The following is a 15,361-nucleotide window of genomic DNA, read 5'->3' as shown; positions in this document are numbered from 1 at the left end:
CATCCATCCACCCATCCACCTATCTATCCATCTACCTATCCATCCAACCATCCACTTGTCCATCCATCCATCCATTCACCTATCTATCCCTCTATCCACTCATCCATCCATCCATCCATCCATCCAAACATCCATCCATCCATCCATTCACCTATCCATCCATGCATCCACTCATCCACTCATCCATCCACCCATCCACTCATCCATCCACCCATCCATTCATCCATCCATCCACTCATTTGTTCATTCATGCACTCATTCAGCAATTACTTAAAGAATACCTATTGTATTCAAGCAATGGTGAAACAAACATAAGAGGACATGGTCCACAGTCCGTAGAGGAAGACATGTGTATAAACAAAGAGTTATAGCAATTTTTGTATTTTTGATACATTTCTTTTATTGGATATGTGGTTTGCAAATATTTTTCCCATTCCGTGGCTTGTCCTTGTCATTCCTCTAACAGTTTTTTTTAGCAGAGGTTGTTAATATTTATAAAGGCCAATTTATCAATTTCTTCTTTTATAGATTCTACTGGTGTCCTATCTGAAAACGAATGGCAACCCCACGGTCACACACATTTTCTCCTATGTTTCCTCTAGAAGTTTTATGGTTTTATGTTTTAGATTTAAGTCAGTAGTCCATTTTGATTTAATGTTAGTGTAAGGGACAAATTACAGCTCAGAGTGAATGTTCTTTCCTGTTTGGGATATCCAGTTGTTCCAGCACCATCTTTAAAAAGCATGTTGAGGGGCACCTGGGTGGTGCAGTTGGTTGAGCATCCAGTTCTTGAGTTCGGCTCAGGTTGTGATCTCAGGATCCTGAGACTGAGCCTCGTGTCGGGCTCAGAGCTTAGCACAGAGTCTGCTTGAGATTCTCTCTCTACCTCTCTCTTCCCCTTTGGCTCATGCTCAATCTCTCTCTCTCTCAAATAAATAAGACTTTGTTTTAAAAAAAAGCATGTTTTATTGTCAGCGTATCTTTGTCACAAATCAGTTCCTGGTTTCCATGAGTCTGTTTCTGGGTTATCTGTTCTGTTCCACTGATCTATTCTGTCGCCAATCCCACACTGTCGTGATTACTAGAACTCTATAGTAAGTCTTCACATAGCGCAGGTGAGTCTTCCAGATTCGTTCTTTTGCAGTTTGGGCTGCTCTAGTTCTTTTGCCTTTCCATATGAATTACAGAATCAGCTTGTCGGCATCTATGAAACAGCATGCTGGGATTTTGCTCAAGATTGCTGTGGATGTGTAAATCAAATTTGGAGAGAACTGACATCTTCATAATAGGAAGTTTATCAACCCAAGAATCCTGTCTGTGTCTCCATTCATTTAGATCTTTCATGTCTGTCTTCAGTGTTCTGTAGTTTTTAGCAAATTGTATGCAATTTTATTTTATTTATTCTATTTTATTTTACTTTAGAAGTATTTATTTAATTATTTGAGGCATCTCCTCAAAGGGAACAGCACCTGGGGGGGAGGTAGGCATCCCAAGAGTGAAGATGGTGGCGAGGCCCATGCTGGGTTTGGGAACTATGCTTGGAGCCAGGCATGGTGGGCCCTGAATGTCACACTAAGATGATGAGGTGCTTGGGCTTTATCATCAGGAACAGGAAGGCGGTGGTACCCGGGGGTCCCTGAGAGCAGGGGTCGGGACGCATTACCGCAGGCTCCTGGGGCTCGTGTGGCTGGTAGAGCAGGGAAGCCTCAGACCCGCATATGCTGTCTGAATGGACAGTGTCCTGTCCTCAGGCATCTAGGCATCCCTGCAGGGTTCTGACACGTGGCCAGGGGTTCAAGGGATTTAGGGCTGATCCAGGAAACAGATAAGACCACGAGAGACAGTAACGCGCACAAGGTGTATGTGGCCACGTCCTGACGGGTCACAGCCCGAGACTGTCTAGAGGCTGTGTCTCAGGGCCACCATCAAGAACTGGGGAAGGGCAGGGGGACGTGGGGAGGGGTGGGAGAGGGGTCTTCTGTGTGTAGACGTCGCCCAACAGCAAGTGGGAAGTCTGAGTCAGAGATCCCAAGGGCAGCGGCATGCTGGAGTCCGGAAACTGGTAACAGCTGTGATATTCGCAGGGTATGCAAAGCAGGCTCTGAAATGGCTCAAACTTTGCTTGTTTGGACTATTTTTACAACAGTTGAATGCGTACAACTTTGAGTTTGGTGCCTACAGGCTTTCTGAGCAAGCAGGTCTCAGCCTGCAGTAAAGAAGGAAACAAGCTGGGGCCGCTCTGCAGAGAGCATGTGAGCTCGTCTTCCTGTCTCCTGGGCACAGGCTCAGGCTCACGCGGTCGGGGCCCCCCCAGAGCCTGGCGGGGCTGCAGAGCACCCCGAAACCAAGTTTGCATGTGGAAATGCACACCATGTTGACAATCTTCGTCCTCAACTGTTAGAGACTGAAAACAGCCTTTATGTATATATCCGTTTATATATCCATCTTGATTGTTGAATTCACCTTGTTGCGATTTAGTTCCATGCACCCGATTTTTTTGCTCAGCAGTTGCTGTCTTACTAAAAGGTCATAAAATAGCATCATCAGATAGAATCCCCATTTCATAGTCTATCACATTAACGAAGCCATGTTTTGGTTGATAACATGAAATCTGTCTTTTCTTTCTTCTCCCCAGCTGAGAGGTTCCCTCACGACTCTTGCTCGAAAAAGGAAATCTTTTCAAAGCCAGTCCCTCGTGAGCCTGGCCGACGTGACTGCCTGCATGCGGGGGGCGGCCCGGGCCTGGCTGGGGCTGGAGAGGCTGCAGCGGGAAGAGGTGGAGATGGCTGGGAGGCGGGTAAGCTGTGGGTGTTGGATCAGCGAGCACGATGTCTCGCCCGGAGGATGCTTTCCTTGTAACCTCACTTCCGGTTATTCAAGCACGATGGGTTTCTGTGCCCCCATCACTGCAGGGCCGTGGCATTTCCAGCACTTAGCAGATTACCAAGCAGGTTCTCTTCCCTTAACTCATGGTATCCTTGGATGACCCTGTGAGGTTAGAAAGACTGAGTTTATGATTCCTCCCCCACCGCAACACACACACACACCCCACCATGTCCCTACAGAACAGCCGTTTGCTTTTGGTTTCTGCCCACCGGTGCCACACTTCTCCCCAAACATGGGGACGTGGGTCAGCCTAGTCCCCCTGACATGACTGCAAGCAAACAAAGCAGGCCTTTGCACGCTGAATGCCCAGCTCTCCTTCACGATGGATACTTACATATCTCTGAGTACAGTTCCAAAGCCAATCATGTGCAATTGTGATCTTGGGCATTTTTATAGGGCTTCACTCTTTATTACGTATTTTACCATCCCTTACTGCCTTTAACCCCACGTGATAGTCCTCATATAGGGATTCTGAACCCTAACGCTTACCTGCATATGACCCGGGACATCAGGGATGAGTGTGCACACACGTACGTGACCTGGGGCATCAGGGACGAGTGTGCACACGTGTATGTGTCCTAGGGCGTCAGGGATGAGTGTGCACACGTGTGTGTGAACCAGGGAGTCAGGGAACTGAGATCAAGAACTCAGGCCCAGCACCCAGTCTCTGACTCCAGTGAGCTTTCTCACAAAGCACAATACCATCTAAAGTCAGTACCATGAAATGCTTCAGAAAATGAGGGGAAAAGAAAAAATTCATTTCTTGAGGGCATTCACTAATCTAATTTTCTTTGCTTCAGAATTACTACCTGGATGAAGTTTCCGATCTGCTAGATGAACTTCTGTGGAAAATTCATGGTTTGTCTGACAGCCTACAACGTCCTCGTCCAGAGCTGCGATTTGGTGATACGGGAGAGACCAGGGCAGAAGGCCGTCCCTCGGTGGGCGTTTCTGCCTAACAAGCCACTGGGGTAAGCAAATGAGAATTTATTTTTATCGCTCTACTTTAGAGCAAGAATGTTTTTTAAGTTCTAAGGGAGATATGAACTGGTTGCCACTCAGATCATGAGGTCTATTTGCATAAATATCCCCTCTGGGTAGGTAGCTGGTGGGAAGGTGTGCTGGTCAGAACTGAGGAACTGCTTAATCACGGAAAATGTGTCCTGTGACTTCCAGCTTATGATGGTGGCAGAAATATCTCTGTGCTCCCTGACCTTTGATTATAGCTGGGAGCAACAGAGATAGGGAGAACCAGAAATGGAAATTCCATCCTCCCACACACCAGGAAATATCTGTGCTCCAGAACAGGACCAAGAATCCCCAAAATGGTGGCCACTACAGAGAAAATTAGACCAAAGGGGGAGAGGATCCTGCCACTTCCCAGAGCACACAGAGTTCTCCAATCTCAACAGTACACGAGGGGGGTGGGGTGGTAATCAAAGGAAGGCCCCTGGTTTGGATGAAAAGATAATACAACACAACAGAGTTAAAGGAATCCCCTGGAACATGAGTGCTGGGGACATGGGGCTGAAGGAAAGCCATCTGTTGCAGAAACCGTCTGTTGATGTGTAGCCAGGAGAGGGGCTGTTGGTGGCCCACAGGTCTGGAGCCCTGAGATGCACACACTGCAGCAGGTACACGGTGAAAAGCCAGATGAGTGTTGGGCTCCAGCATGACATGTGTTCTTGGGGGGCTCCCTGAGATCCAGAGAGACACCGTGGAGCCCAGACCAGCCAGCGTCACACAGCCCAGTGGCATGGGCATGCTCCCTGGCCACAGTGAGATGGACCCTTTGTGCAGAAGTGGACGCTCATAACAAACACAAATCACCACGGGGTGATGCAACATGCTGCCCAAGAAAGCAGTCGTTAAAGATGACCGTAAGGGAAGGAGATCAAGAGCAGGCCTGCAAAGGATTGCTACACACAGGTGAGATTGTAGGCAAGGTGTTCTCCGCACGCAAGACTAAATGCACAGAAAATTTCCCTCTCTGAAATAAGAGAGCAGAACCCAGATGACAGAGCTAAAAAGTGGAATAAAAGCACAAAGGAGAATGGACAGAGTTGAGGAAAGAAAAGAAACAGATGCCAGAAACACGGGCTGAGCAAAAGAAAAAAGTAACAGATTCATCACAGAAAAGAGAGTGAAGGATCCAGATGGCAAGTTTGAGAACAAAATGAGATTAAAAAAAACCCCTAAAATTGATTTTAGGGAAAATCATACACATAAAAGTCAGACAAAGAAGAATATGCATAAGGCATAGAAAAGACATGTGTCATTAGTGTCTCCCTCTACCCACCCCAGAGAAGAAAGAACAGAAAAAAAAAAATATTTGAAGATATAATTTATGAAAACTTTCCTGAATTAAAGATACAGATCTATATGTTTAAAGAGTAATTGTATCCCAGGGAAGAAATGGATTCAAATCTATTAAAACAAGGACAAATCTTAATAAAGTAATTAGAGTAAAGAACTAGAGAATCTTACTGACATCCCGATACCTTCCCTATCTATCCCCCGAAGATCAAGTCACTTCCAAGTTATTAAAATTATTTAAAGGTTATTTACTAATAATTATTTAAATTGTAAGAAAGCTATTTAAGTGTGCACATCATTAGAAAATTGGCAAATGATAGGAAAACATAATTGTTACAGAATAGGAAATACGATGTCTGGTTGTGTGAAGAACTTAGAAGAAAATTTATGAAAAAAAAAGGACAGGTGCCCCTTACTGTCTTTGTAATATAAAATAATGGAAAAGTTCAATACAAAATTTCAGAAGAAAGATGATTCTGTGCATTTGTATTCATTCATACCATAAGGTTAGTGCTATTATTTCTAGATTCTAGGTTTAAAACAAAGTACCATGTACACCGCTAACTTAGTGCTCAGAGGAAAGTAGGGTCTCTGTTATGGAGTGCAGCAAATGAAAGTAAATAAGTCTTCAATTGAAATCATCAGGAAAATGTGCATACGCACACGCATGCACATGCATGCACACGCATGCACACACTCACACGCAACGCACACACATATGCACATACACACATGCACACACATGCACGCACAAACTAAGCATTTGTAAAGATGAAAATGTAATTTAATTAAATCAGCAAGAAATAGCCTGAGATCAATCTTTTAACAACAATTAAATAAATTATTAGCTAATATGTAGCTAAATATGATGGAAGAAAGTGCAATAAATGCACAGAATAAAAATGAGAAAGCAAAAATTAAGGAAATTCAGTGAATTATAAAATATTTGGAACACGGGAACAGCCCTCAATACTCCTTATGCACCAGCTAACTCGAGTCAGACAGAAGCCTCAAGCAGCGTGAAGACCACCCTTCCAAAGGCACCTTGGTTCCGATGGTCCCACAGGTGACATAGTACCAAACTACAAGAGACACATACGTTCAAAATGTTCTCGGACTGTTGCAGAGCACAGAGACAGAGAAAGCTTCCAGATGCACTTCTACGAATCTAAGTAATGTATTGATATCAAAATCGGGCAGAATATCTCTAATTTAAAAAGACAAAACAACCACATGCCAGTCTTACTGATTTTGATACCAGAATACCTAAATTGAGAAAACCCTATAAAAGATGAATGAACCCTATCAATGAAACCGAGGATTCCAGGGAATCACGCATTGCCCCAAAATGTGGAACCCCTTCTCCCCATTGAAGGAGGGCAGGAAGCTTGCAGCTCTGTGGTCTTCACACCGGGCCACGGGCTCTGTGTGGAGAGAGGACCTTCCTGCCCCTCCTCCTGGAGCTGGTGGTGTCCCAGTGAACAGGGCGGTGAGCCTGCCTTCCAACATGATGCCTGGGGCATACTGATCCTGATTCCCTAGAAACAAGTATCTAGAAATCATAAAACAGGACTTTGGGAATTTAGCATTTTCTCAGAAGAATACTGTTGTGATTGAAGGTTATGATCTTTATTAAGAATGTAATCTTGCTGGGGCACCTGGGTGGCTCAGTTGGTTGAACACTGGACTCTCGATTTCAGCTCAGGTCATAATTTCAGGGTTGTGAGATTGAGCTCCATGTCGGGCTCTATGCTGAGCGTGGAGTCTGCTTGGGATTCTCTCTCTCTCTCTCTCTGCGCTCCTCCTCCCCTGCTCATGCTTTCTCTTTCTTTAAAAAACAAAACAAAACAAACAAAAACAATGGCAAATTGAATCCAGCATCAGATTAAAAGAACAATATGCCATGATCATTTATGAGTTTTAAACCAGTCAAAGAAATGTTTTAATATCAGGAAACAGATTAGTGACCTTCACCAAGAAATGGCAGACTATCACTTGATTTTCTCCATGACTGTATTTGATGAGATTCGACATCCATTTCTAATTTTTAAAACACACTCTTAATTGATATAATTCAAAAAATAAGACCGTATGCCAAGTCAGTGCTATGTGTCATGGTGCCATGCCCAAGACCTTCCCACGGAGCCGAGGACGAGGGGAGATTGTCGGTTTGGAAGTCCAACAGGAGAACTTTTAAGGGATTTACTGGTCTCCTTCCTGGACACACTGCCCGAGTTGATATATCTAATAGCGGACAGCCACACTTAACAGCGTGGTCGCTCGTGTTCCCCGCGCACAGAGGGGGAACGGCACCAGCCTGTGCCGTTCAGACCAGTTTCCTGAGGTTTGAGGACAATTGCACTCCACGCCCACGGAGGCGCGGGGCTGCCTGTGGATCCCAGTTCCTGCGCCGCGACCTGCTGGCCCCACGCGGGACAGACCCTCTTTTGTATGATGTGATCTGAGCAAACAACCCGTTTGAATTTCCTAACTTCAGGGCGGCTGTTCTTCATCTTAGCCTTTAATAATTCAGATTCGTATCGTTATAAACTGGGAGGGTTGGTTTCCTGGAGCTCTGCGAACCGCCTACAGTCACATTGTTCTTTGTCTTTCTGGAGTGACTCAGTGCAGCGACATGCCGCGGGGCTGCCCGTCTCTGCGCTCTCGTCCTCGCCCACTTGGCAGCCGCAGGTGCCTCAGCACGCTCTCTGCTCGGCCGTGTCGATCCCACCCGGGGAGAGCTGCCCACCAGAGGACTTTGCCCCAAATTCTTCCTGATGCCCGGACCCCGTCACCTCCCCCCAACCCCGCCGCCCCAGGGACCCACTGCTCTGTGGGAGCGGCCAGGCCACTGAGACTTCAGTGCAGCTTCGAGAGGCCAGAGGGGTTTTTCCTGCTGACTTTCCTCTGGATTCGCTTTTATGAATATGGCTGAGTCAGGCAGGAGCATCCAGAAGGTCAGGAACATCCCGACCTCAGGTTATAGTCCGCCTGAGCAGTTTTGGTCCTTCTTTACAAGGACGTGTCATTCCTTAGCACCCACCTGCCAGGAGGGAAGCTGGGCATTTGGTGTAGCCGTGGAGGATCCGCGGCTCACTTTCCACCTCCATGGAAACCTTCGGAGAGGTTTGTGTGTGCCCTGTGAGTCAGTGACTGTCAGGACTCAGGGGGCCATCAGAAGGGTGGATTTTCGTCCCACTTCTTCCCTTACCTTTGCCAGTTTGCGGGTTACCTTAAAAGATATTTGGAAGACTTGCCTTTCCTTAATGTGGACAGCCTACGAATGTCATAGAAACCCGTCCAGGAAATTTGCTGAGCTCCCCGCCTCAAATCCAGGACTTTTTGTGGTCCTAATTGGGTTCCATAAACCTAGCTTTCTGGACTCATGAATACACGAAACTCGAATCCTTGAGAAGAGAACAGGTTATGAAGGGTTGGTTTAAGGAAATATCTGCTTGGCCTGAGCACGCAGGAAGTATGGGCTCCTGGGAGAGGCAGGTGGGACTGGTACTTGAGCACCTGCTGAGTGGGATTTGGTTTTAAGCACTGGCTGGCTGGTGGATGGGCCTAGGGTAGTGACTTAACGTCTTGAACCTCAGTGTCCACCCCGGTGAAGGACCAAGTACTGTGGCGGGCACAGCTCCCAGGGGCTGGGGGCAGGGGTCCAGTGATGTCTGTGTCTCCTGAGAAGACACAGTATTCCTGGAATTGGAAAATACAAGTCTCAGAATTGGGGGCAAAGTTCTCAGCAACTCCAGTGCCCACTTGGATCTGCAGCATGAAGGGCCTCTTTGTGGGAGGCTGGCTGCAAGGGGCCATTCATGACGCAGACGCTGGGTTACAATGAGGTCTCAGGGTGCCCGGCTGGCTCGGTCAGTGGAACCCGTGGCTCTTGCTCTCGGGGTCGTGAATTCGAGCCCCACACTGGGTGTAGTGATCACTTAAAAATAAAATCTTTTAAAAAGACAATAAAAAATTAAAATGACAGGGCGCTTGGGTGGCTCAGTCGTTAAGCATCTGCCTTTGGCTCAGGTCATGATCTCAGGGTCCCGGGATCAAGTCCCACATCGGGCTCCCTGCTCAGCCAGGAGTCTGCTTCTCCCTCTGCCTCTCCCCCCTCCCTGCTTATGCTCTCTCTGTCTCTCCAATAAAGAATAAAATCTTTAAAATAAATTAATAAGATGAAGTTTCCTAGGAAGAATGCACTCCCCCATAACTCCCAAGATTCACTCGATATGCAGCAGGAGATTGGTCCTGGATCTGACTGAACTGGCCCAGCATCCCTGCTGTGTCACACCCTCTCCTCTTAGTGCTTTCTACAGAGCCCGGTGCTCAGTAAGTACGTAGTAATCGGTGATCGGCCAAAAGAAGCTACTAGAATATGTATATGGGTAGAAAGAAGGAAAATAAAGTAAATAGGGCAGAGTGTTAATATGTGATTCCAAATAGAGGTATAGGAGCGCTCAAGTGAACTATTCTTGCAAGTTTTCTTGTACGTTCAAGATGATTTCCAAATGAAAAGCTTTGGGGCGCCCGGCCAGCTCAGTCGGTGGGGCGTGCGACTCTTGATCTCGGGGTTGTGGGTTTGAGCCCCACGCTGGCTGTAGGGATGACTTAAAAAAAATAAAAAATAAACGAAAAGGCTCTGTTGAATCACTGCACGGCAAGACAGCAACATGCTAGAGCCACAGCTGTGGGTGTGATTAGCTGTGATGGTTCTTGTTTTTCTAAACTTTTCTCCATGTCTAAGTGTACCTTGGAATTTTTCCCTTCCGCGGACATCACAAGGAAAGCTAATTAAATTTAAGAGAACTATTCCGCTGTGATTTACAAATGCATAATATATCAGAAGTGGAAAGGACCAGACAAATGTTGAAGCAGAAAGTCTTCGGAGATAAATTTCCTCTGCTTTCGGGATTATATTTAAGTCTGCCCGTGATAACTTCACAAGACGGAGGGCTGTTGTCGGACTTTGTCAGACTTGATTCATTGCTTCCTGGCAGCCCGAGCTCTGGCTAAATTGAAATATTATTGTTAATCCCTTCATCTCAATGTGTGCTGGGGTAACACTTGAGACGCGATGGATAGAAACCAGGACTTCTGTGTGCCTATGAGAACGTAATTTATTTACATGAACCAAATTATCTCATCGTGGGAGCCAAGGAAGCTGGATTCCTAAAGACTAAATGGCACTATCAGATGGCTGCCTTCTGAAGAAGTTGTTTTAGCTGAGAGTCTTTCAAACTATGGTTATGTCCCAAAATAATAAGCAAAATACTGCATTTGTTTGCCAGGGCGGCTGCAACAAAGGCCCAGAAACACGAGCGTAACGTGTCACAGTTCGGGAGCCCCGGGATCCGAGATGGGGTGCCGCTGGGCCTCGTGCCCTCTGAAGGCGCCGGGGATGGGTCTGTGCCAGGCCTCCCCCCTCCCCTGCCCGGCTCCTCGGCTTGGGGACCCCCAGCTCCTGTTTTCCTGGGGTGTCCCCCTGCGCTTGTCTGTGTGTTTTATGAGGACATGGTCACCTGGGGCTAGGGCTCCCCCGTGGGACCTCATCTTGATGTGATCATCCGCAGAGTGAGGTCGCATCTATAGACACTGGGGTAGCACCTGGGCGTGTTTGGGTGGGGGACCCATCACAAATACCTTTGAGCAACTGTCGCTATTTGAAGACAAGGGCTATATCGTTTCAATTAATTTCAACTTTTTGAGGAATTTCATTCCACTAGGGTGAAAAACGTAAAACAAAAATTTCACAAGCTTTCTATTTTTTTACTCCGCATAGATCCTCCTGTGGGGAGGCTTTCATAGGACAAATGTTTGCATCTTAGGACATGTTGATTATCGTAAAAACTACAGAAGGAATGAATCATCTGAGTTCTCAGACTCTGAAAAAGATCAGGTGATAACCAAAAAAGGAATTCTTTTTTGCCACTTGAAATGGCAGTTTAAACTAGGAGCACGATGGGGCTCCTGGGAGGCGCAGTCGGTTGAGCATCCGACTCTTGATTTCAGCTCAGGTCATGATCTCAGGGTCCTGAGATCGAGCCCCACATCGGGCTCCATGCTCAGCAGGGAGTCTGCTTCTCTCTCCCTCTCCCCCTGTGCCCCCCCCAGCCCCCCCAGGACTCTCTCTCTCAAATAAATAAATAAATCTTAAAAAAATATACAGGTGCACAATTGAGTCCCCCCCTGAAACCATGGGTGTCTGTATGCCACAGCTTTAGGGAAGGACTGACCCCACTCCCCAGCAGCTCGGAAGGAAGCGTCTAGTCTGGGTGGGTTCTAGTGCAGTGGATCAAAGCGGGTGCCACACTTGGGGATGTGTCCCGAGGAGCTCATCCCGCATCATGACATCGAGGGGTGAGGCATGTAATTTGCAGTGGGACCAAGGGGAGAGGCAGAGCAGTGGCTAGACCTTCCCTGCCAGACCCCATGCTCCCTTTCTGGCATCCCCAAGTCTCTCCTGGGTGGAAGAGAAGGGGTCCTGATTACAGCAAGCACTGTGGGCGTGCCAGATCCAAGCACCCCACTCACTGCCCCGGCGTGGGAACGTACTGGACCGGATCTGCAAAATTAGAGTGCCTGTAGAAGGCAGCTGTGGAAGTCTCAGGGACTGGGGATCCCTGTTCCAGGGCTGGCTACCTTCTCCCCGATGTCTCCCGCTGCTGTGGATTGTCTGGAACCGGCTAAAGAGTGCAAAAATACTAGCCTTTGGCCTCAGAAACATAGAGGCCTTAGGAAGGCTTTCTGTGCGGTGAGCAGAGCTCAGTTGTTTTCCAGAGATCGGTGCTGGCCAGGGGCACCTTCATAACTTACTGCATTTCATTTTCACCATTTTCCTGGCCCTGTTGTCAGGCAAGGAGCAAAGAAACTGGATCATCAAATTTCAGGAATGTGAGTGGAACCTTTGGACGACCTTAGCATGCCCAGTGCCCTGCAGATGGTGAGCAGGTTTGTTCCCAAAGCTGTGGGTGACAAGGTTTATAGTCCTCAGAGGTGGTTGGTTTCTTGGACGCTGAGTCACAGGAGAGGGATGACCGTGCTGGGTCGCGGCAGTGGTCAGGACGGTGATGTGGGGCAGAACGACGGACACAGAGGTCATGGGGACAGAGCAGAGAATCCAGAAATAGAGCCATGCAAACAGGCGCAACCAGTTTTTGACAAAAGTGCAAAACAATGCAGTGAAGGAAGAATAGCCTTTTCAACAATGGTGCTGGCGTAACTGGACAGCCGGAAGCAAGAAAAAAGTGAAAAAAGAATAGTGCTTCGATCTGTACCTCACACCTTAGACAAAAATTAACTCAAAACAGATCAGGGACTCAAAGGAAAAATGTAAAACCACAGCATTTTTGAAAAAAGAAGAACCAAAGAAGCAAATCAGCACAATCCATAAGATCAAAATTAAAAGCTTCGCTCTACAAGCTACCTTGGGAAGAGGGTGAACGGACAACTAGAGATTGCAAACCACACATTCGACAAAGGACTAGTATGTAGAATATATAAAGAACTCTCAGAACTCAGCAATAAATTACAAATAATCCAGGTAGAAAACAGACCAAAACAGGAACGGACATTTCACTGAAGAGAATGTCCAGAAACTCACGAGATGTGAGCCTCAGCAGCCACCAGGGTGACGCACAGTGGGACCAGTGAGGCGTCACCCCGCACCCATGACCACGGCTCAAGTAAAAGTAGTGACACTTAACGGGGCATGCATGCAGAGACCAGCTCTCTCATCCATTGCTGGTGGGAATGTAGCGTGGTACAGCCCTTCTGGGAAATAGGCAACTTCTCATAAAATGAAACACAAAAACTTAGGATCCGGAAATGGTACCAGAATGGATACATTTGTCCCAGAGAAATGGAGACTGGTGTTCACACAAAACCCTGGGCATGCACTTTCCTAGCTTCCTTGTAATACCCCTAAGCGGGGAAACCTCCCTGATATCTGTCACTGATTAAACAGCTCAACTAGGGGCGCCTGGGTGGCTCAGTCGTTAAGCGTCTGCCTTCGGCTCAGGTCATGGTCCCAGGGTCCTGGGATCGAGCCCCGCATCGGGCTCCCCAGTCCGCAGGAAGCCTGCTTCTCCCTCTCCCGCTCCCCCTGCTTGTGTTCCCTCTCTCACCTTTGCCTGTGGAACACTATGCCGTAGTGAAGAGGAACAGGGTATCCGTGTGTCTAGCAACCAGGGTGAGTCTCCAGGGAGTTATGCTGACTGTCAGAGCCAAGCTCGGGTTACATACTCTGTGATCATGTTTATGTAACATGCTTGAAGTGACAACATTATAAAGTTGGATAGCCGATTCTAGAGCAGGAGGGAGAGACGTGCAGCTAGAATAAGGCAGCAGGGGGGACCCTGGGGATGGAATGTTCTGTATCTTAACCGTATCGGATGTAACATCCAAGTTGAGATGGCCCTGTGGTTGCGAGAGACGAGAGACGTTACCATGAGGAAAGCCAGGTAAAGGGTTCATGGGATCTCTGTACGAGGTTTTACAATTGCACCTGTACCTACAATCTCTCAAAGTAAAAAAAAAAATTAGTTTAAAAATAACTTAAGGTTGTTCTAACATGCAAAACTAGCATGATGGAAATGACACTTTATAATTAATAAAAAATGTAATGCTTTCTCTAGCAGACAAGAGAGCGGTCCCGATCAGAAATGTGCTTTACAACCTGCACGGCTTCCCGGTACCTCCCTCCTCCAACCGGCCCGGGGTTTATCCCTTCCTTCAATTATCTTTCCAGGGTGAAAGTTCCAGAGCACGGAGGCATCTGCGATCCTCCAGGGGGTGGCCATCCCCAGTGCTCTGATCTGCCTAATGGGGTCCAGCCCCGTGCTGGGCCCCACACCATCCGTTTCCACTTCCTGTTGTACCAAGACTCAGACGGGGGAGATCCCATGCCACAGTGGATCCTGGAGAGTCCTGCTTGGAAGCCCCAAAACTCGGGATTATTTGGGATCAGAGTAACATGTTTGTGTCAGGAACCAGATATCTGCAGAGAGAACGCCGGCAGAAGTGTGCGTGGAAGAAAGATCAGGGCATCGGCCAAGCCAGAGAGATACAGGAGCTCTGCCTAAAGCAGGAACCACCTCCCTGACGTGACAGCTCAGCGAACGGGCAGCCTGCTCCTTACCAAGCAACACATTTCCACCACGAAAGGTCCCCGGAATCCGAACAGCATCAATATTCCGGAACGAAATGGACGAAGGACAGCGAGTCAGCCCAGGACCATGCAAGTTCGCTGTCCACATGCACCACTAAATACCTAGGGCGGCCCACTTGACGGGACGTGCAGCCGGCGGGCTGACTGGCGGGCCAACTGTCCGCACGGTCTAACACCTTCTACTTCCGGATCCACGTTCGCTGCCCTCGCCTGAGAAAGAAGTGGAAATCCTCGTGGTGCTGGGCAGGGCCGATGCTGCACTTCGGTCGTGCTTTAGACCAGATAAGTTAAGGCTATGAGAGCATTTTGTCAAAGACCGTTGAGATTCTCCACGGGGCAAATGTCCTGATTGAATTACTGATACAAGAGTTTGTCAGCTCAGCTCATGTTTAAGAAGGTGCGGCCACCAGTTTGTTCTGTGGGCAAAACTCCTTCCGAGATAAATAGTCTTGCCTTGCATTCCGGGTAGGTCTGGTTCAAGATCCGAGGTGCCTCTGAGGTCAGTAGGGGCCACCACGGACCCCTGTGTCGGGGACGGCAGTTGGGGGGAGAGACCAGCACACACGGGACTGAGAAGTCTGTCCGTGCGAGACGCCATGAAAGAGGAACTTCTAAGTCGCTAACCTGTGTACCAGTGATACAGCCACATTTCCAGCGCCCTTGTCCCTACCCCAGATCTAAATGCACCGGGAATTGGTGGCTTGGGTCAAAGACCTCAGCACATCAAACTACAGAAGTGGCTTTATTAGTTATTATTTGTATTTATTATTTATTCTTTGTATTATTTATTGTTTATTATTTGTAAGAGAAATACTTTCCTCCTTCCACCCAACTGTGAACTATATTTTTTGATGATGTCCCCATCTCCACCTGACATTGCCCCACCCCCACTGTCCCCACCTGACATTGCCCCCCCCCCACTGTCCCCACCTGACGTTGTCCCACCCCCACTGTCCCCACCTGACGTTGCCCCACCCCCACTGTCCC

The 15,361-nt window shown here is 47.8% G+C and overlaps 1 protein-coding gene across 1 annotated transcript in view; it reads left to right on the top strand.

Annotated features, from left to right (window-relative positions):
• PKD1L1 (polycystin 1 like 1, transient receptor potential channel interacting) overlaps positions 1 to 15,361 on the top strand; it is a 111,384-nt gene that overhangs the window by 91,556 nt on the left and 4,467 nt on the right. The window contains exons 51-52 of the mRNA XM_032430500.1: positions 2,636 to 2,797; positions 3,687 to 3,857. Of these exons, the coding sequence (XP_032286391.1) occupies positions 2,636 to 2,797; positions 3,687 to 3,845 (321 nt within the window). The 3' untranslated portion in view covers positions 3,846 to 3,857. The remainder of the gene's footprint in view (positions 1 to 2,635; positions 2,798 to 3,686; positions 3,858 to 15,361) is intronic.

This window comes from Phoca vitulina, unplaced genomic scaffold, assembly GCF_004348235.1.
Source record: "Phoca vitulina isolate PV1807 unplaced genomic scaffold, GSC_HSeal_1.0 scaffold44, whole genome shotgun sequence".
NCBI lineage: Eukaryota > Metazoa > Chordata > Mammalia > Carnivora > Phocidae > Phoca > Phoca vitulina.
This window is presented reverse-complemented; position numbering and strand designations above follow the sequence as displayed.